Source organism: Numida meleagris, chromosome 5 (assembly GCF_002078875.1).
Source record: "Numida meleagris isolate 19003 breed g44 Domestic line chromosome 5, NumMel1.0, whole genome shotgun sequence".
Taxonomy (NCBI): Eukaryota; Metazoa; Chordata; class Aves; order Galliformes; family Numididae; genus Numida; species Numida meleagris.
The window spans coordinates 26790414-26814348 of NC_034413.1; the positions used below are offsets into that span (position 1 = coordinate 26790414).

The following is a 23935-nucleotide window of genomic DNA, read 5'->3' on the forward strand; positions in this document are numbered from 1 at the left end:
ACTTCGATCTCAAATGAAGACCTAGCTAAACTGCAGGATACAAACCTCATCATCCTGACTTGTCAGCAAAAAAAGAACCTGAAGCGTCGTTTTGGATTGCATAAAGTAAAAATGTCTCTAAAGAAGACAAAAGATTGATGTATTCCCTAATTTCACCATGCAAATCTCAGGTCCATCCAGATCTCAGCTCCTCTCCAGGCAGAGTTATCTTCACAGTAAAGTTTTTCAGAGCTATACACCCATGCATAAACAAGATCAATAGGTATTTTTGTTTTAATATGTTGTCAGATTGTTGCTGGCCAAGATTCTCTAAGGCCTCTTAAATCAGGAGATTACTTGATGAATGACTGGCTCCTATCCTTCCTAGCCTTTTTCAATGTTTTGTCTGTTTGTTTTTAATATCCTTCCCTCTCTCACAGTATCATGCTTGTCAACATTGCTCGGTCTCATTAATCATGTTTGCAGGTAAATTATTTAATAGCAGGCAGAAGTGGAGCTGTATGGTGTCCCACATCAAGAACATGCCAACTGCAATGGTAGCATAAAACATTTCTCAGAGTGAATATGCACTTATTTAACAATAGGAGGCTTTTACTTCAGATACCAAGAAGCAGAAATAAATGAAAAATTAAGATTTCTTGGATGGTTATTGAGCGGCTGAGGAAATTCCTGTGGAAGACAGAAGTGCAAAAGGAACTGATTTAGTAATCTCCCTTTATCCCAGGGTAGGTTTTCTATTTATAGAATTATGAAGCTCTTCAAGAGACTGTAAAATTACATGAACATAATATGTGAGCAATGCGCGCATCTTACATGTAACAGCCTAATGAAGTCTGAAGATCCTCTCAAATGTTTACTAGGCATTTTTTAAATAGCACCACAGAGAACCATCTGGTTCTCTCAGCTGGTGACAGGCATTTTCATCTGAGTGGCCTTCCCCTCTGCCTATTTGTATTGCTTCCAAGACTAAAAGAAACGTCTTCTCCCTTTTGCATCCATTGTGCATCTCCTACACAACTCCAGATAATACCAATGAATCTTTTGGGTCATAACAAGTCCAGAATATGTACAAGTAAAATTCATACAAATTCAACAAAGCAAATTAGCCTCTTATTCTATATTTAGAAAGTAACAATTCATGTTTTATGAAGATGCTATTCTGTTAGAGATATCCAAAGTCAGAACTAGAAAGAGACTCATATTATCACATCTTTAGTCTTCTCTCACTACTGGCAATAGAATCTTACCAATAAAATTTTATGAAAAAGTGGGAGACTCCCAAGACTGCAGAGAGAAATATTAAGCATAAGTGATAGCTGATAATGAAGGTATCTACTGCCCAGAGAAGATACAAATTTATATTAGTCTATTAGTCTTTGCCAGTAAAGACGCACCAGCAATTTGAGGAAATTTTAAACAGTGAGGCATTGACTGCTCTTTTCCACACACGTACAGCACCTAGTGTAGTGGGACCCAAAGCACTCTGGCCCTGTACCTCAGGGTAATAAAGTACTACTAGCAAGCAATAAATATGTCTGAAAGCAAAAAACGTGGCATTAAGCAGTATTTTAGAGAAATTATACAGATGACTATTATAAAGAAGCCATCCAGGTATTAAAAGGAGTTCTTGATAAAATACAATGAAAAATGGAAAAGTCAAAACACAGTGGAAAAAAATGTGTCTCAGAAAACATCAGTCTTGATTCTCTGCTTGCAAACGTTATCATTCCTCTTCTAAATTTGCTGCTCTGTGAGAATACCACAAACAAGTAGAACTGACATGAAATCGTCAATTTCAAGCGTAATTCTAGCATCTGTTGCAGACCCTGTGAAGAGATTTGCAATGAGTGCAGAAGTTCTACAGACAGTTGTGTATTGGTTATGACTCTTGGGAGGCGACTTTTTTTTTTTTTTTTTTAATCACACATGACCCTGTAAGAATGTGCAACATGATAATCCAGAGAAAAAGCACTGGGCTGTCAAGTTTGGCTTCTGCTGACTGCAGCTTAGATATGACATAGATATGAAAGTCATGACCATCTTATGTCAAGACTGATAAGAAACCAGTGTGCTGTTTATGCTATATCAGTGTGTAATTAGTCTTATGCTTGTATTAGTAGGTACACTGATAATCAGTCCTCAAAAAAAAAAAAAAAAAAAAAAAGAATAGAAAACTGAAAGTCTAAATATTGAATGGTTATATCCTTCTAAAAAAGCAAGGGAAAGAACAGAACTGTTCTTCGGTAAACAGCTTTTGAAACAGCATGACTACAAGTACCTTCCCCAAGTGAGGTGATTGTGGAAGTTAGTGAGTCAAGAGGTTTCATGCAGAAGTGAATTTCACTGAGCATATTCCTCCTGTGGCCCCAGCCTGTTTAGAATACCAGAGAACTGTCTCTTGGGATTTTAATTTTCTTTTTTTTTTTTTACTGCCAATATTAGAAATAAATACAGCAAAAATACAGCAAAAATAATACAGCAAAAATATTGTAGTCCCAATTCTCCATTACTTAGCCTGAACTTAATCTCTTGATTCCAAACACAAGCATCCCAGTTTCTCTGTTAACTGCTTTGTAACACTACAAGCGACTTTGAAGCTGCCTGACAATGGCATATTAGTTGAAACTTTCATCTTGGGTAAAATATCAACAAATTCCTCTTAAATAATATTTGGAAAACATACTTTTAATTTACAATAGGATTCTAGAAGCTCTTCTGTTCCCACTACAGTTTTAGGTTAAAGTTTGCTGATTTCATGAGTATGAAGATAAATCTAAGAAGAGTAGACAGACTGTAGCTTGTGTCTCTTTTTTCCTTCCGTCCTGAAGAGCAACCATCCTGTTCCTATCAGTAGTAAAGAGCTTGAAAGTTCATCTCATCTTTACATTAGAGAAACCCTCTCTAATGAATATGGCTGAAGCTACAGTGAACTCACTTCACAAAAGAGTGATGGTGAGGCTCACACCTAACTTGCCCTCTTGCCAAGCTATTGTGTAGCCCACCTTTCTCTTTGTACTAGACAGTTATGAGTTAATATTAAGATTTTTAAAATTCTCAACTCTTTAAAATATTTTGTTTTCATTTATAACTTTACGTAATAGATACAACAATTCAACTGGGAAACATCATCCTTGTGAAGACTGTGCACACACTCAAATCCAGTTATAATACATAATAAGCATGAAAGAGGTTGAGAGCTGTGTATGATTTTATGTAAGCTCTAGACAAAGTATTTGCCAGTCCATAGCACAAACATTTCCATCAGTCAGTGATGTCACAATACGACGTTTTTTAAACCTATCATTTGAACACACTGACATTAGTAAAATGTAATACTTCCCTATTTGTTACAAGCTTGTAAATTAACCTGTGACAGTATTTTTAAAATACAGCATTCAATTTCCAAAACCTGACGACTTAAGAGCTTTCAGTGTAACAGCACTTGTTAATACTTTAACTGACTTAAGTTTTTAAATATTCAGTTTATTTGTACCAGGAAACTGTTTAGCTTTGTTAAAGATGGAAGTATCCCTTTACTATACGAGGCTCGTACTTACATACATGCCCCTATTGCACAAAGGGTACAAATCCAAATTGTTACATGTACTAAATGCTCATTAACTCTCCCTTAATGAGTTATGATAAATTATTTCAGGGTAGAGCTATACATTTTCCAAAAGGACTTTATCAGAGCTATGTTGACAGGACTTTAAGTATGTTAGTATGCTTAGTACAACCGTAAAGTAGCTGAAACAGGTGCCACAGCAGGTGCCACAAGTAGAACATAGATTTGCTTTGGCGTTAGAACATAGTATACAGCAAGTGCAGGATTGTTTTATGGATTTAAAAAGCATATGCCACAAATGATTCGGGAAAGCAGAGCCTTTATGGGTATAGAATTAGTTAAAGCTAAGCTAACGGGAAGAAGTCCTGCATCATTGTTGTAACAGCTGTTTGTACTTTATGAACATCAGGATATCTATTACCAGGGAAATATTTTGCCCTTCTAATGGAAAAACTTGCTGACCTGTAACTTTTGTTGAAGGTAAGACTGAAGTACAAGGGCTGCTCCAAAACTAACGCCTCCTCTTTTATTAAGCTGGCCCACAGTGTCAGAGGCAGATGCTGGTGGTAGGACAGTAGAGGCGGAACCTTCCCACCAGTATTATGTTATGCGTTGTTGCCATGCAACAGGTAGCAGCAGAGGAGCAGTCTGACAAAATGGCATCTGACATGGAAGTGCATATGAAGAAAAGGTGTGGAATTGAATACATCCGTGAATAAAAAATGGCACCCATTGACATTTGCTGAACATTTATGGAGACCAAGTAGTGGATATTAGCATAGTGAGGTGGTGGGTGGTGTGTTTCAGCAGTGGCAACAGTGGTGTGAAAGATAAGCAATGTTCTGGACAGCCACGCAGATCTTACAAGTAAAGCATGCAGGCTCTCTGGCCTCCTTGCTTGCCAAAGTGCATAGCTAATGACGGTGACTATGTTAAAAAATAATGTTTTGTGGCTGAGAAATTGCTCCATCAAATGGTGTTATTGCAGGTATTGTAGTTTCCATAGAAATAAATAGGAGGCTTTACTACTGAAGTAGCCTACATATTAAAACACTGTCAAAGCTTTAAGGGATACAGTTCTGCTACTGAACTGCGAAAATCATATTTGCAACTAATAAATAAAATGTAATACAATTTACATTTATTTCGCTTTTTTTTTTATGATGACTGCTTTGTTAAAAAAATCATCTCAAATTTTTTCACCAATTCCCAGTGTCACGGGAAACTGGGAATCAATAATAGCCCCAGTCACCAGTATACGAAATGGCATAGTCAATGACATCTTTTACCAGCAAAAGGATCTCTCTGTATCCGTGGCTTTAGATATTTCCAACTGATCGGTTAATTCAAGTAGGACATGGAAAGCGTCTCCATATGAGACATAGCTAACCTCTGTGCTGACACACATACACACTTACTGCATCCACAAGCTTGCTTATGTTCCTCCACTTTCCACGTGAATTTGGAAACCATCAACGTGGCTGTGATTTGTGCAACAAAGTTTCTCCTATAAGAAATTCTTTGTAGCTTCTAACAACTTTAGCCTTTAAAGTGGTCACTCTACAAAGACTTTGGTGATCCCCTTCCTAATAGCTGAGCAATGATACAACTCTATCATTTTCACTAATTACTACTGACCTTTATTGGCCCAACTGCAAAATCATTATTGCCTTATATTGGAATTAAGGTCACAGATAGCTTGCAAAAAAAAGAAATGTCTAACCAGTCTGCTTGATAGGTATAGACATGAGGTATGCCAAAACTGTAGCTAAAATTGAATATGTGTGAAAAATAATTATCCTAAATGCCACCAGGAAAGCAGCCTAGCACTTCCTACACATTTCCCAGATTAACCCTAAGAAATATGCAGTCAGAAAATCTGAAGCCCTGCTCTTAGATTAAAAATTTTCAAGCTAGATTTTCAGACATTAGGGGAAAAAAAAGGCATAGTCCATGGTGTTCAGTCTCCTTAATAGAGCTAGCCTGGTTTATACCAGGTAAAAATATTCTTATCTTAGGGAATGTAGCATTACTCACAGAAAAAAAAAGATAATAATTTTATGTTAAATGATTTTTTTTTCCAACTTCCTTTTCACACAAGTGAATGAGAACAGAAGTATTACCCTTCAACTGTCAAGGCTCTTTACAAATCTATTTCCCCTGTAACTTCATAGAACAAGTGGTATTATACCAGGAATAAATCTGTCCCAGTATCTTCAGTTACTCTGTTTGGAAAGCAGTCATTTGCCTGACCTTCAGTGCATTGCTAAAAACAGAGTTTGTCTGTCATCAAGAGCCAGTGAGATTTCAGATAAAACAGAAGTCATGGCTCTTGCAGTGAAATTCCAGGAGTGCCCATTAAAGGCTTGCCAACAATAGCATCTCACTCAGTCCATACTTTCATACTTTTATCAGAGGAAAAAAAAAAAAAAAAAAAAAAGAGAGAGAGAGATCAGACATTTGAAATTGAGCATATCACAGAGACTTAGCACTCGGTAAAAAATATGTGAAACCAAAAGGATTTTTTAATGACATTCAAGCTAAACTTTTCTGACTTGAAGAGTTTTGGTTCTTTAAAGACTCAATGATTTGTCACACTATTTAGAGATAATACACTTCTGCCCCTTCCTCCCCCCTGCAAAAGTATTGAAAGTGGAATATTACCAACACAAGAATCTATTTGAAATAACACAGATGAACTGAAAATATTTGTTCTAAGACCCGATGTAAGCAGTGTGAGTAAGCACTGAGATAGAAGCAGAACTATTTATTCTTCAAGCTTCCAGCTTCCTTGTTTGAATTAAAATTGATGACACCTGTGTTCATTAGAACACAGTTGTTTCAGTAAAGAGTTGTTACAGAACAGTAGGTGCCAGGCCAGCTTTCTTCATTATGGTCCTATGCTAGTATGCTTATGGTGCTACCTCCTCTTTCAGAGCGGAGCCTGTGATTTCTCTTGACGTTACTCAGTCCAAACTGGAACTTCAAAATACTGTCCCACTCCTAGCAGGACATTGCAGAATGCTTGGATGGCAAAAGATGTGTAAAGAAAAAAAAAAAAAATCAAAAGTCCACTAATACAAACACCCTGCCTGCAACATCATTATCTTGAAATAAGCTTATGCTTCCAATATTTGTGCTCTTTGTCTAATCTTACAGCTACTTAATCTCCCACTGAAAGAACATAACCATGTTTATGGAAAGACTAAATGAAAACCATATTTCAGGCCTAAGCAGAGGTTAAAGTTAATAATACTGATTTTTAAGTGCAGCTTATAGGCAGCTCTCCTTAAACATGAGATTGCGACACTCCCCCTGTTGTATCATCCAGTTGAGAATGATAACATTGCAACTTATATGCAATACAAAGTGACCCAAATCACTAAAGAAATAGTACAAAGATGCACAGTTGAACCAATGGCTATGTATTCATTTGTCCACATCAGTGCCTGCCCTGACAAGTTCTGCTGGAGACACTGAGCCTTTCGGACAGGATTTGGAATTTCATCCAATGGACAGCAAAACTGTTGTCTAACTAGACAAAGCAGACAAAAATATTAGAAAAAAAATGAACCACTGGAATTAGGAGAAAAATCCAAAGTCTTGTCCTGTTGAATTCTAAAGGAAGTAAACAAAATACAAAGTATAAACTTACCATCAACTTAGACTAGATTTTTACTTTCTCTGGTAGCAGAGTAAGATAACTTGGACAAAATAAATGGTGTGACTCAGCCTGGCTGAGAAGAACTTAGGGATTCTGGTAGATGAAAAATTTAAGATGAGCTAGCAGTGTGCACTTGCAGCCCGGAAGACCAGCAGTATCCTGGGCTGCCTCAGAAGAGGGGTGGCCAGCAGAGCAAGAGAGGTGATCGTCCCCCTCTACTCCGGCCTCACGACGCCCCATCTGGAGCACTGCATCCAGGTCTGGGGCCTCCAGCACAAGAAAGATGCGTTGTTGGAGTGGGTTCAGGGGAGGACCACATAGATGATCAGACTGCTGGAGCACCTCTGCTATGAAGATAGGCTGAAGGAGCTGGCCTTGTTCAGCCTAGAGAAGAAAAGGCTGTGGGGAGACCTCATCACAGCCTTCCAGCACTTGAGGGGAGCTTATAAACAGAAGGGAAAGCAACTGTTTTACCTGGGTAAATAGTGATAAGACAAGGTTTGAAACTAAAAGAGGAGAGGTTCAGATTATATTAAATGTCAGGAGAAATTTTTCACTGAGAGGGTGGTGAGGTGCTGCAAGTGCACACCAGAGTGGTTGTGGATGCTGCATTCCTGGAGGCATTCAAGGCCAGGTTGGATGGGACCCTGGGCAATCTGGTCCAGTGCCCGATTTAGCGTCTAGCAACCCTGTCTGCAACAGGGAGGGAGGAACTGAATGATCTTTGAGGTACCTTCCAAACCATTCTATGATTCAAATGATAGAGGAAAGCATGTGTACATATATATATATATACATTTACACATATATGTACATATATATATACACACATATATATATACTCACTTATCAGGGGATCTGTTCAACATAGACATTTAGAAAAAAAAAAGCATGAGAGATTTTTCTATAGGTCACTTAAATCCAAAGACAAATCACTGATCACATTCAGTGTATATTCAGAAGACAATAGGGGGAGCACATTTCTTGAGTGCCACCCACAAATTTGAAACTGAACAACTACAAGTACACCAAGGACATTGCAAGTCCTCTCGTGAAGTGGTATGTTTGCTTACAAATATACTATTATTTTATTTCCTCCCCTCCTTTTTAATTGTAAAATTTTAAAATTTTAATCCAAAAGAAAGATAGAGATGCGGAATGTTTAATATGATGGTTTCACCAAAATACATGAAAGTATTCAAATAAATGTTGGGAAATGATTAGACTCATCAGCTTTTAAATAGCTATTCAGAGTTTAGCCAGAACAGTTTTAGTTTGTGACATATTGAGAAAATAATTTTTACTGAGTATCACAATAATGTAACTATAGCATCAACAGGAAGATACAAACAAGCTTCAGAATATGACATGCACTCTCTTCTTTTTTCGGGGAAATTTTGAAATTTCTTTTTCCTTGCTTCTTGATCCATATTTGGTTATTGTTAAAATAGGTGAACTGCAGTTGGAAAAGTTGTTCTTTTAAAGAATTGTTTCTACACTAATCCTTTTTACAGAATTAGTATACACAAAGACACCCTCATGTTAAGGCAGCTGTATGAGCCAGGCAGTCACTACTCTCAGACAGCAGCCAGGAGTAGATGTTTTAGCAGAAGATGAAAATTAAGGACTGCTAGCCTCAAAGCCAGAAAATTCACTGTAAATATTCTAGTGTTAAATGCAAAAGAACTCCCTAATTTTTTTTCTCTATTCTTTGAAAAAAGAAGGCTTAATTAACTACCTGACAAGAGCACTTCCATGGCCTCCAGAGTTTGGAGATCCAATTTAATTCCTGCAAAATCAGTGGAGGGGGATCAAGATTAAACGTAGACAAAAGAAATATTATTCAAAAGTACTCTTAGCAATGTTTTCCTCAAACGTAGCTAACTGAAAGTCTAGTTAGTATGAGGCAAATAATTTTAAGTGGTAAATAAATTTACAACTGTTCTTTTGTCCTGTTTGCTGGCTGATAAGAAGTTTTATTAAAATAAAAAAGTTACAGACCAAATTAAATAATGGTGCTAAACACTCAGAGTTGCAAGAAAAAAACCCGAGAAATATTTAACCATATCACAAAATTGTATGCAACTCAGATCCAGGATCCAGTTCTGGGTTTCCATGGGAAGGATCAGCATCCTGCACTGTACTTACAAAATATAATACTGTACAAGAGTGTGCTGCCTACTTTCGAGGTTGTCTTTAGGACACATGAACTACAGGGAATCACGGGTGGAGTGCATGAAAGATCTTATTGCAGCTGCTTGTACTGCACCTGTTCAAGGGATAAATAAAGCAGCTAAGTCCTAGTTTTGGATTCACTTGCTTCTAGTCCCTTGATGCGGAAAGAAATGATATACCACCTCCTCATGTTGTCAATCATACTGCAAACGTGTCTTCAATATTGTGAAGTGATAAACTCCCCGCTACACTCCCCCAAATGTTCCCACAAGCTGGGATAAGGTCTGTGACAATTCACATGCCCTGGAAAAGTACCTATAGCATAATACCTCTTTGCTTCATATTCTTCCAGACAGCAGTCTTGTTCGTGTGCATAACCAATTCTTAGACTTCTTCCCATTTTTTGCTAAGAAAGGTATTGGCATTAGGTCTATGAAAATGATCCAAAATTAAAACTGGATTAATTCCAACTATCTGGAGCTTACATAAATTTTGTTCTATACCCCCCACATTATTTACCTCTGACTCCCAAAGCTGAAAGCACTGCATAAAAGAAATACACCAGATCTGTACAAGTTAAAGATTCAGACTTTTTTGATCCATGTCATTAGTGTCTTTCTAATGACATTTAGGACACAGAAGAATATATTCACATGAGACTTTCCTCAAATGCTTTTTGTTATTCTACAGGGCAGATTATTTTTTAAGCTCTATTTTGTTTGCCTTTCTATTTCTAGAGGTTATCTAAAGAATGATTTCTAGAAAAATAAATCAAGTATATCATATTAGTCCCAGAAGACAGGTGCAGGTTTAGAAAAGAAGCACATGTTCCCACATAGGGAGTGTTAACTGTGTTTTGCCACTAAGAATAGGTGGAAATGTTCACAACCACTGTCTACTCACGTTTATCAAGAGTAATATTTCCTACTCTCCACCCTTGGCATATTTTCTTCAGAGAAAAAGATGGAGGTTGCAGTTTATAATAATATTTTGCAGGGTGAGGAAGCAAAGCTCCGCAGAAATATAGCAAAACAAGGAAGCTGCCAGTAAGTAGGAAAAAATAATTAGTTTGTGGTCCACAGGATGTGTAGTACTAAATGGAGAGGAGAGCCTCCCAGAAATTCTCAGTGGACATCCTCTAAACACACAAATGATATTGGTATTAGTTGCCACTTGGGTTCCGCAACACAGGCTAGCAGACTATTTAATACAGCAAGGCATGTAATCAGAGAAACAGGAAAACCCACAGCTACACGCATGGTTGTGAGCCTCCATAAGGTAACTCTCATTAGCCAACTTCTTGTATTATTTCATTCTGCATATTCTTTCCATATTTCCCATCACTCTACTACAAGAAGTTATAACACATTGTGGAAGAATCTGTAACTTTCACTTTCCAAATGCAGTCTTCATCTCCTTGCTCTTCCAGTCAGTGTACTAAATTTGAACATCGCAAAGCTTGAAGCAAAGAATAGATGACAGACTCAGATGAGGGAGAATGGGTGGGGCAGAGCAAGGAATGGCGGGAAGGGGAGGCAGCCCACTACAGCATTCCAAGCGCACAGAGGCAGGAGACAGCAGAGCACCATCATGCATGAAGCAACGATGAGTGCCAAAAGACAACACTGGGACTCCCCCACATGACCACAACCCACAGCAATACCAGCACTTGTCCTTGCAGTCAGCTGCTACAACTAAGGCATACAATTCCGAAGTGTGGGATATTCCTTCCCTCAAAGAGGGACAGTATGTTTGCTATACCTTGGGAATGAAACAGCCAAACATTTATAGGACACAATGGTCTGTTCATTCTTTCTGTCAGGGGCTTACCTCCAAGCACCCATCTTGAACTACCAAGAACTATACATCAACACAGCACATGTTTATTTACACTCAGAAGCAGCAGTACAAAGGAGTAGACAAACTGAAGAGAGATTGCTGCTGAAACGTGTTTGGTTTGTTGCTGTTTAAGGAGATGGCAACTCTTAAGGAATTTTGACTAGTTCTGGCAATTAGGAAAGCAAACATAATAATGAAATCCTCATTTGCCCCACCTCATAGAGCTGGCAAAAGGAGTTAAAATGATGTAACAAATCCAGGATTAAGTTAAAAAGTGAGACAAGAACCTTCTAGACAGGCGAGCAATTTTGGCAGAAGGTCAGGAAGATGTTTGTACTTTGCAACTCCTTACAAAAAAAGGTTAAGGCAGTAGGAAGACCATTTGTTTCCCAGATTAACTTAGACAACTCCAGTGAAATAGAACATCTTGTTTTGGGTATTTCTTTTTTAAACACCTGCCATAGCACTAACTACCCTTGGCCATTTTTGAACTAGCTATAACTTGGTAAGGAGAGAACACTGACATTCTCAAATAGAGGATAGTCCCAGCGATCAAGAAAACACAGTCCAAATTCACTCTAATACCAGAGCATTCTGATTTGGCACTATGTGCCAGAATCTGGGGTTACATGTAGTATTTTTGGAGTTTTGGATACTATGTCCCATTCCAGAAGCTTGAGGTAAATGCAGCATTCGTTCCAAATCAAATACCTTCCTAAGTTACAGGATGCTTTAAATATAGCATGAGAGTCCCACAGAGGCTTCTGAAGAGCACACATGCCACCCTAACCAGGTAAAGTTGGTACTATAGTGCCTTAACGTCATTTTTCTTCATGCCACAAGGACTAATTGTCACTAATACCGGCTTGAAACTGAAAAGCCAAAAATTGCCTACAGTGTGCACTCTCTGAGCCAGTTACCTTTAGTGAGAACAAGGGCTTATGCCTTTAGTTACACATGACTAACCAAGAGCAGCAAGTGAGGGAGCCAAAATAGCCCAGCAGCTGGAATTTGGTCTCTAAGCAAGGAAAGGGAAGAGATAGGGTGCCTGCATATGAAAGGCTGTTATTCCTAATCCTCAGCTGCCATCACTACAAATCAAGTGTATTTGGAAGGATTTTGGGGAAAGGTTAAAACCTATATTCATAATGTCCAGGCACTGAACACCTGTGGCATGGATAATCAAAACACCAACTACATATGTGAGAGGTGCAGAAAGTAACTCTACCCAGCCCATGGGATTTGCATGCCTTGAAGACATTTGATCCATCACGCCTTCCTAAAAGAAGAGTGGGATCTCATTGACTTTCTGGAAAAATGGCTGTTAGCCACTGCTAACAATAAGAGTCACCTTGTAGTAAGCATGTTGAAGATGTCAGCTGGAGGTATCCACTAGCTGGAAAATAATTATTTTCAGGATACTTACTTCCAGAAACAGATAGTTGACACTCAAAATGACTGGAAAAATTACGTTATTTCATCCCTCTATAACTAAGAGCTGATTGCTCTTAGTTCCTGGAAGGCTTTCAGAATAACAGAAAAAGCTTCATATTTGGGGAAAAAAAAATTACATTTCATCAAGCTGTTGTTGATGAACTATTTAGATCTGTTCCCATAGGATATCTAACAGTAGAGTTAGACTAAGCTTCAGGGCCAGTTTAATACTGACAGCTCATATAATCAAGCTTTTATTTCACTTAGTTGCTCTCATAACTTAAGGGCCTAAATTACATACATCATTTTTTCATCATCTATACAGAACATTTTGACAGGAGATACCTGTTTACTCTCAGTTATGTCATATTGCATAAATTATGGGTCAATACAATGTGACTGAACAGCACATTCGTTGACATCCTTTTCCTCACTCTGTACTAACAAGAATTTAATTATTTACGAAGTGTCATTTACTAAGTATTATAGCATACTTTTGTAAAATCAGGATTTAAGATTTCATACAGTTGTAACAAAAAGCCTATTCTGAAATTTCATTAATCTAATTTTTTAATTAAGACTAACTGCAATGGTACTAGAAGAAACAGCCCTTTCACTTGCTATAGAAGCCACCATTCTCATTATTCATTTTAAAGCATGCATAGCTGACATAGTCGGACTCTGTTTAAATTTATTTCCATAAAACCTGAAAATATTGATTTTTATCATGTTCAAAGTTCCCCTCCTTCCTCATGATCTCTCAATACGGATTAATAATTTACCTGTGCACTGAGCAACTAGTTCTTTCTGCAGCAAAACACAGTGAACAAAGAAAAGCAGAATCACATTATGTTGGACAGATTTTAATGGTTTATTATAAAATTATGACATCCCAGGTACTTTTTTACGGAAACTTCCAGTTACACACAAAACAAATTAACTATATCCAATAGTGGGTTGGAGTTAGCTGGAGACAATCAGTGCTAGATCATAATTGATGATCATCCCATTTAATACACTGATTTGGTACTCTGAGTGCAACTAAAAGTTTTTCTTAAAAAGTCTACTTCTTATATGACTATAAAATAATCTTCTCCTGACATTGCTAATTAGACAACTAAAGTGACCAGATGAGAACTGCTGTTGCTACTGTGGAAAACTAGTGCTAGCATATTTGCAGAGCAAAGTTTCCACTTTATGTCACACTGGCTGAATAACATTTTGAGGTAACATATTCAGAATGAAGTTAATGACTGAGTTATCTGCAGTGTTATGGAAGACTGACATTTACTAAGTTCAGATATCCTACACTAACAAAAATACAACATAAAAAAAGCTTTGTGCATTTTAGCTATAAAGCATTCAGTAGCTTTAAATATGTAACTTAATAGTTACCTTCTGTTGTATTTACTGGTTCTAAAGCATCTGCAAAATTATCTTTAGTAATAATTAAATCTGACAACTACTTGAAATACCACATCAACTGTATTCTCAACTAAATAGATATTAAGTCAAAGGTTGAGAAATTTATTATAGTGTAATTCTGTGTTGCCAAGGAACACTTAATGTTAAAAAGAATAAAACTTACTTGAGCTGAGGACTTGTTTCCTGAGGTTAAGAAACTTCTTCTTTTTACATAAAGACAGAATAATTATGATCATCCCCGTTCTTGAACTTCTCTGTTTCCTCACAACTTCTGGGCCCAAGTTTCTTATCACATTTAACACTATTGCTTCCTATTCAAGGGAAAGATTATTTTCTCTGTCTTTGAGGAACAAGCTGCAAAGTCATTATAGAGTGCTTGGTTTTCTTTTGCACCAAGAAATACTGACTGCATTTATAACTGAGTTGGTAATTGCACAGATTCTATTGTCTAATGTTTTATAAGCTGAACTATTCTACAAATAATGCCACAATCAAAACCCTGAGAGAACAGCTGTGTTTAGCAAGTGAAATAAAGAAAGGGCTTCAAACTTGCTAGTTTTACATTATGTCAGAGTAATCAGAACAACAGGTTTTATTATGTAACATCTTTTAAGCTAGTAGTAGCTATTATGGACCATTAATATTAATCTGGCCTACGTTCTAACAGGGCTACGTGTTTCTCCTGGAATTCAGAACTGATACAATTGAGAAATGGAACCTTATAAAGGGCTATTCATGATGTCTGAAGAGATTCTGTGCAGAGTACACAATACTGTTTATTTTCTGCTGGCCTTTAGCATTAACCCTAGTATTTAGAGATTACTTTAATCACACAAAAACACACAAAAGAGGCTGCCTTTTTACTTGAGTATATACTTGCTTTAACAGAAAATTCACTTGATAAAGAACCGCCGCCAACTAAATATCCTTCCTGAAAGTTACTTGATGAAGACAATGCACATTCAAATCACATTTCATTATGATGCTGAAATTCAAATAAATCTAACAACACTTTCCCTGGTAATCTTCTGTTTAAACATGTAACAATAAGCCATGTGGATAGTTCAAAAGGTTTTTTTAAAGGCTTTCCTTTAGAGGAAAAAGCCTTTAAAGGCTTTTTTTATTTCTTTAAATAAAAATCCTCTTACTTTTATCATAATTGCTTAGACAAAAATGGAAAAAAAAATCTCTTGTAATGAAACTCTGTATCACCGAAAATATTAAGTGTTAAAAATCAAGCCCCTCAAGATAGCTAGCAGCTTATGCGAAACATCCAGTGAGGTTACTCCTCAGACCTAACATGGTATTTTTGGTCAGGACAAGGAATGCTGCATACCTTGTGCCTCAGAATATCTAATCCCCCATTTCTCAGAGAACCTGGACAGACAACTTGAGAACTCTGTTCTGCTTTATTCAGAGTAAAGGCTTGAACTGAGTCCACAGTATCAAGGAATATTCTGATCCCCAGGCCCCAAAACCCATAACAATTACTGGACCAGAGAAAGAGAACACCACTGGAGCACTAGCTCCCTCCATCCTAGTCTAACATGTGTGTGTCACATCTGCTTGCTGAGAGATACAACCCTGTCATATGAATGTCCTCTGTACTGTATTTTCAGTCAGTGTCAATGCTGACTACTGTGATACCTCAGATAAACAGTACAAAACTAGGGGTTTCAGGAGTTACATGTAGAATTAAAGCCCACAGAAACGCAATCAATTCAGATATTTGGGCAGTAAAGATATCAGAATTGGATGACAAATTAGCTGGAAATCAAAGATACTACCTAAAGTAATCAGCATTTTCTCATGATATCAACACATGTACATACAACAGATGACTTCATATAAGTAACTTCAGTATCCTGTGATTTTGGATGAGACTACTATTGTTCAAGAAGCAACCTGCAAATTAAAGATCCTCCTGAAGAAATGCTGATGCCCACAGAACAGATATCATATTACAAAAAGGTAGGAAAGCTCCGGAATGTTCTTAAGAGCTGCTCTGACAGCTCTTCTCAGTCACGAAGAACTTTTTGAAGCTAAGTTATAGAAGACTGGAAGAATGTGAAACCACCTATGCATATGTTGGTGGACAATAGTTTGGCCATGGGCCAACACTGTGCCCTTATGGCCAAGAAGGCCAATGATATCCTGAGGTGCATTAAAAAGAGCATGGCCAGCAGGTCAAGGGAGGTGATCTTCCTCCTCTACTCTCCTCCAGTGAGGCCACATTTAGAAGAATGCATCCAGTTCTGGGCTCTCCAGTTCAAAAAGACAAGGATCTCCTAGAAGGAGTCCAGCAGAGGGCCACAAAGATGATAAAGGACCTGGATCATCTCCCTCATGAAGGGAGGCAAACAGATGAGGCCAGGCACTTCTTGGTGGTTTATAGTGGATAGAACAAGGAGCAATGGCTAAAACTTGAACACAGGAAATTCCATACAAACATGCAAAAGAACTTCATTATGGTAAGGGCGATGGAGCACTGCAACAGGTTGCCCAGAGAGATTGTGTAGTCTTCTTCCATGGAGACATTCAAGACCCATGCAGATGCCTATCTGTGTGACCTGCTGCAGGGAACCTGTTTTAGCAGGGAGTTTGGACTCAAGCTCTTGAGGTCCCTTCCAACCTCTGCAATTATGCAATTCAGTGATAGCTTGTTACCACAGCTTATCTAGCCATAAGACAGTCATTACATTTAAGTCCAATGGCTCACTCCTTTCAGATGCTGATTCAAAGTCATTTGTGTTTCAGGGGGAAAAAAAGAGGGAAAAATCTCTAACCACAAGTAGATAAAAAGGAAGGCTTTTAGAGGACACAAGACCTACTACCTATTAGCTTGGTAGAATATCAACTACTTAAGTGCTAATCTATGGCTTTTATGATTGTGAAGGACTTCACATTTGGAGATAAGACAAAAGCTCCTCACACCATAGTTATGGCTGTAGAACTGTAACTAGTCAGTGATTAGATTTACCAGATATGGATGTGTAACACATGATGTGGAAACAGCATTTCAAGTGATCTTGTTCAGTGCCTTCATTTAACTCAGTGAAGGTATAGTTCACTCTTATAACCACAATGTATGGTCACCACATGGCCATCCAAATGACACTAAGAGAATGCATAGTAACTGTCCTAGATAACCCGAGGTTTCCTGCATTTCAAGTATAGGAGAAAAGAAGCCAAGCGGGTGTCCTTTTGCAATCACTTGCCTGTTGTGAGGCACTGATACCCCATATGCAATGAAGCAAGTGAGAGTACAGAATAAATATTATCACAGGAATACGTACAGGAAATGCAGCCACAGTGAGAGATTGACATATACGTGCCAGAGAGCATGGGAAGGTGAAATGTGAGGGAAGGTGAAATGTGAAATGCTAGAATAGCTTTGTTGTTTCATTTTCCTCCCAAATAAATGTTTCAGGCTATTTGTATATAGTTATTATACCAGCTAATATGGTTTTTTCCCTATTAATGTTTCCCATTTCTCCTCACTGCACTTACATGATGATCAGATTTCAACTACTTCTTCACTTAATAGAGTAAAATCCAAACAGTTCTTATATTTTGTTTATCTCCTTCAGCTTCAGGCTCTGGCTTTTGATTTGGAGCCTAGGCAATGCTAAAAAAAAAAGTCTCTGTTATGAAACAAAACTGAATGGATAGTCAGAGTGAATATACCAGTCACAACCTATTACTGTTTGGGGCAATATTCCTGCATATCTTTCAGCTCTTTTTATCACCTGCAAGCCAGTCTGCCTCCCTGATACAGTTTGCTGTTCAGCAATCATCATTCACAAATACACGAAGAGACTTTGCTGCTGCATCCATCCATGTACAATCACCTGATCTTAGGTAACAGCACAATACAGCACTTAAACTATACCTGCACAGGATTACATCTATAAAATTAATTAATTCTGCTTGCTCCCAGACAGTTCATGCAAGCAGCATGAAAAAAAGACTGCTCTGCTGCCCATGTTAATTTTGGAAGAGCAGATTTGCACATATGATCAGGCCACCTGTGACAGCTCTTGCAGAGCCAACAACCTACAGCTCCCATTCACTTCAGCAGGAGTGCTAGATGCTCAGCTTCACAATGCCTGTCAGTATTATTCTCCTGCCTCCAGTACCTGTCCATTACATCTCATGACAGAATTTATTCTAAAGGGTAGGATGTATTTTTATTGTCCCCACTCTACAGTACTTTTTTTCTGAAGTTCTCCCAGACACTTTTCTAAGTTCATTGTTAAAAAGAGCATAACTTCAACTCCTTGATACTTATTTTTGCCTCCTCTCCTGTCAAGAGCACCTTGGAAATCAGTACATTTTCCTCTTTCCCCACAGTAAGATCACAAACATATGTGAGGTAAACCCTGAACTCATCTATGACTGTAAATTGCTGATAATGGAAATATCTGATCTGTTTGAATATGTGAAAGATGATAACATCCCTGCAACATCTATTTTTTCTTTGGCAAAAGCCATGTATTATACTGTGTTCCACTTAAAAATAGCTCCTACTCTAGCTCTTCCTAAAAGAAACTATGTTCGTTTCTGCATGCCTGCTTTTTTCTCCCAAGGCAGACTACAAAGCTCTCAGCTAAAAACTGAGCCTCACTGGGGAAGATTTCAAGACACTTAACAGTGCTTTCTGATGCTTCTATTGCTAAAAATGCAGCCAGCTGTATAAAGAGGTAATCCTCCTCACCTCTGGGAATCCAACCGTTGCAGTTCCACTTATGCTCATCACAAGTTCTCAAAACCCCAGGATAATCATACAGCCTTTGGGGACAGTGAGTATGCCTTATGAGATCATAACCTGTGACAATAGGTTATCCTGGGAACAAGTGCCTTTTCATTTCTAGCTGTCACAGAACATGTAAGTGCCACAGCTCTGACCCTCCAATGGAGAATTCTTGGCACAAATAAATTGCTTAAAAACATAGAAACAAATATCTTACAGGGCAGGCTGCAAAATGTCATGAAAACACCCGAAGAATTACGCTGGCAACTCTACGTACATAATCTGGGTGCAATAAAGAAATACCAAAAATATTCAATAGGTAGTAAAACCATTAGTGAAATTAGTACAAGATTATGAAGAGATTTTATTTATCTCAGCAGGGTTTGTGGGTTTTTTTGTTGTTGTTGTAACAGACAGGACAGCTTTCTTTGCAATTGTTATGGAACAAAGACTGCTTCTGGAAGATGAAGAGTTCTTCTGATCATTATAGAACCTAACATTAAAGTAAATACATTTCTATGGAGAAAATATTGTGCATTAGAATAAGAGATGAAATAAGAGAGCACTACAGTTTGAATATGAAATAGGATGGTTAATTAAGATTTAAGAAGTTCATTGGTGACTCTGAATCATGATTGTCACAGAGTTCTCAATTTGCTATCTACCATTTAACAGAATTTTCTCCATTATAAAAGAGCTGTTTTCAAAGTAGTAGAGGTGGTTTCCATCCCTCCCCACTCCAGTGGAGCAGACCATTTGTTTACACTCTATTTATTTTATTAAATCATTCTAGTATTCCTTTAAACACTTAAGTATTTTCTATAGTCATTACTTTGAAAAAAAATAAGCCTTCTGCAGATGATCTGTGGAGACACCTCTAAAGATCTGAACATTCTAGAATGGATTTGAGGCTGTCAAAAAAGAAGGAAGGAGCTGTAAGAAGTAGCATAAAGCAGAGTTGCCAAACCAGAAGTTACATAGAACACGGTAAGAAAAGAGGAAGATAAGTGCTTGTGAATTTTTTGAGTGTCGCTCAACCCTAAAAACTTTTGTGGAAGTGACATAATTCAGATAATAAGAACGCTCCACTGCAATGCCTCAAAATATTGTTCTTAGAGGGGGGGAAAAAAAAAAGAGATGGCTGGGAAATAAATGCACTCATCTATAACCAACAGATACACTGGGTAATTAATTATTAAGTCACATGCTGTTCATCAGCTACAAATGGAAGGCTCTTGCATAATTTAAGTCCTCATTTAAGCATTATTGAGTCTTCTGTTTGACATGCCTAATTTTCATCCAGTTATTGTAACTGCTTCAAAAGAGGAACATATCTACTTAATTTGAACAGACCTAGATTTCATGTATTTACAAGCAGTTAGATAGTTATTTTCTAGAAATGCTGTTGTTTATTCACATTCACATTTGTTCTAATCCTTTCCCCCAAAATAAACTGCATCAGTGAGGCCCCTGTCAGCAGAAAAAGAAACACTGTACAAAATAGAACTGGAAGTTAAAAGAGAGTTCATCATCATTTTTAAAAATATATGAGCAAGACGTGCCTTTGAGACATCATCAGGCTTTGCCCTGAACTTCTGTATCTGAATTCCACATTGTATTCTCAGATTCTTTGATCAGACCTACCTGCAAAGACCCTCTTCTTTATTTGGCCAGGTCAGAGAGTACATACAATCAGTTTACTGCTATTTTCCAACCTAGGCAATCTCAGTGAAGCCTTTCGTTCACTTACTCTGGAGATGGTCAAGGGCATGTTGAAGTCCTTGCCCCCTTGCAGTCGGAAGCCCCATGGTCCAGGTCCATTCAAAGTCACGCTGTAAGCCATTCTGTACCTCTTTCACAAGCCAGCAAGGCACTGCAGAACAGAAGAATGGGGTAGACAGAGAAAGTGTGAAAAAAAAATTATGAGAACAGGGAAGAGTTTTGTATAAATAAGCAAGTCTTTCTGCCTTGCCTGTTCAGTCGTGCTGGGATACCACCTAAGAATAGATGGGAGCTATAATGCAGATGCTGATATCTCAGCTGCGTAGGGCCCATAAAAGGTTTGTAACCGGACACCTACTATGCAAAGACTTCATGACTCAGAGGTCTAATATAGCCCCCAGGGAAGGGGACAGATCTTTCTGGGCTTCTCAAGCCCCTCTTCACATTCAATTACTTCACAGGTGAAACACATTTCTGAAGTAAAACAGGCAAATGGAGTCCTATGCTGAAATCCCAAACATCCAGATATCATTACTAATTTATTTAATAACTATATAGCCATTTAACTTCTGCCTCAGAACACATGTATTTCACAGAGATACATAACTAGCTACAAACAAGTACTTTCTATATGTAGCAGGAAAGGCACCACAGGAGTGTTTAAGGTTCTTTTACATGAATCTGTTAAATGCAAGTTATATACTACACACATTTAGCACCAAAATAAAAGTCCTTAATTTCATTATTGGCTCCTGATTCCATAACTTACACTTTAAGGGACAACTAATTTTTTTTTCTCTTGGAATGCAGGTAATATGCATTATTTCTAAGCACCATATAATCTACATAGCAGAAGCATAGATTCGTCACATACCTGTCATACTGTTTTTGATGCAACTTGTCTAAAGGCATGGAAATTAAGTGGAAGGCTAAGAATACAATTAGCTAACTGTTTCCTAAACTCATTCCATGATTTTTTGTAGTTTACATTCTCTTCATGTTAGGTGTTCCATACAAACTTTGTAACTCTTGTCTGGAATATCAGATACGTTTCAGCTTTGGATTGAGAATAACTAGAGAATCTGAGAGAACGGGAACTGCCAAATTGCTGGCAGAACTAAGATAAATGAAAAGCTTTTGCTCTTAGGATAAAGCTATAAACTTTAAATAACACCATTTTTAAGTCATTAATATGTGCGGAGCCTCCAGAAGTTCTCTAGTACACTTCTGCAGCATCCCTGCTTTTACCCTCACGTTACGAAGAAACTCCCATTATGCTAAGGTGAAAAATAAGCAAAGGCTCTGCTCTAATAATTAAAAAAAAGACAACCAAAACCACAGAATGCACTAGCTCACTTGAACACTGATATTAAGTCTGCCCATGCACCCATCTTAGTGTCACAGAAAAACTGATGGTTGAACTACAGAGAACAAATACTCTCATGGCTTCTGTCTTTATCTGAAGTCAATCAATAATTTTTGCAAAGCCACAAGGCAGTAAGTTCTTGTTTTGTATGAATAGTGGCAGAAAAGCCATTTGTACAGGGAATAATTATACTCCACATAGACAGAAGACCAAACAACATAACCACATTTTCAAGTCCCACATTTGTATTATAACATGGCAATTTCAATGGATTTGAGTGAAAGTTGCACTCAGCCAGTAGAACTGGCCCAAACCAAAATCAAAGAAAATAGCAAGACACAGATTGAAAGAAAAAAGGTCAATGTCTTAGAAATACCTATTTACGCAGGTATTCATAACTTTTTTGTTTTTACATTAAAAGCATTTATTGTCTATCTCTGCATGAAGCCATAACCAGTGATGCTTAGATGATGATTTTGAGGGGAGAAAAAGGGATACTTTTTGTACTCTGAACCACAGAACTTTCAGGCTTGTCAACTCAACTAGTAGGCCTCTCTAAGTCATGTACTGGATTATATTTTTTTAATTTTTAATTTTAAATGTTCACTGGCACACATGAAAGAAGTTCCCATTGCATTATTCCTTCACTTCTCCCAGGAATTCACTGCATTTTTCTACTATCTTTTCTTGGCTCTATTTCAAAGGCTCAGAAGAGCGCAACAAAAATGAGAGGAAACCAAATATGACAAGCCACTGTTTCACTAGCAAAGACAGTATTACAAAAAAATAAAATAAAATAGAAGAGAGGTTACATTTTTATGGATAATGAACTCCTTCCTATACTTAAACATTCAGTGGGGAAAAATTGCAAGAGCTATAACAGAATTAAACTGCGTAGACAGCAAGCTGAACAACTAAACATTAAGAAATAGAAATGCTGCTTAATCAAACACTAGGTACTTCTATCTTACTTTCACATGCATAACGTGCCACTTGCTTATCAGTTTAGGACATCTAAAAGGGTCTCTGAGATAATAATCTCATTAGGGGCACTGTCATTTGAATGACATGTTAAACCAAGGTGACTTGTTTCTACTTCCTTTGTTTCTGTCCGCATCCTCATGAACATTCAGTACAGCTTGGCACTTATACAAAGAAAAGGTAGGAGATACACCAGTGTCCTGGCCCACGTTGCCCTTTAACACAACAGGACTGGAGTCCTTTCATCTGCCCACACTATCAGGTGCCTCTTGGAGAGGCAAAAAATTCCACAATTTTCTTTATAGGCCTTTCTGGGTCCTCTCTCTCCTGTGTTTGTTTCCTTTCTGCCTGCCTGGAAAAAGCTCTGTGTCTTATTCTGGACAACCGCAAACAGTAAAGAAGCTTATCCTGCAGTCACAACTTCATTTGTTGGGAATGCTCTTAGCGCTGGTCCTGTCTTCTACTGACTCCTACCATGGGCAGCTTCTAGATTAGAAAGCCAGTGACCTATCTAGATGATTAGTTCAATCCTGCCCTGTTTTCAGAGGTGAGACAGACAAATGCACTCAGTAAGTCAAATATCCAGAGCAAACACAGGGAAATGGGCCGGTGCAGCAGATGCACTGCCATCACAGCTATCAGCACAAGCCTCTGCAAAACCTTCTGGGAAACCTGAGGATGAAATAAGCTGTATACACATAGTAGACTACTCTCTTGTCTTTAGAACCTCATGGTGTTTAGATTAGGTTTATTTGCTTTAGATAAGCACTTCTTAGACTGTTCCAAAATCACTTTTCGTTTACTCAACTAACTGTGCTTTGTTTCTCTTGGGGTGCCTTCTTCCCTACATTCTCCATCTATGTGAAAAAATCTGTGACATGGGCATAGTTCCCTCCCTTCAAAAAGAAGTTATGTGCAGTCAAATGAGGCTGCTGGTGTGAGGAGTGACATTTAAAGAAAAAACATTCCAGAAGCCAGGTGACATTTTCTCTTCAGGCACCAAAACAAAGA

At 37.8% G+C, this 23935-nt stretch overlaps 1 protein-coding gene across 6 annotated transcripts in view; it reads right to left on the reverse strand.

Annotated features, from left to right (window-relative positions):
• The window catches only part of LDB3 (LIM domain binding 3), a 125467-nt gene that overhangs the window by 98674 nt on the left and 2858 nt on the right, over positions 1-23935 (reverse strand). For all 6 annotated transcript variants that reach the window (XM_021399650.1, XM_021399651.1, XM_021399653.1 and 3 more), the window contains one exon: positions 20606-20728. In XM_021399650.1, coding sequence (XP_021255325.1) covers positions 20606-20698 — 93 coding nt within the window. In that variant the 5' untranslated portion in view covers positions 20699-20728. Of the gene's footprint in view, positions 1-20605; positions 20729-23935 lie in introns of those variants that run through there.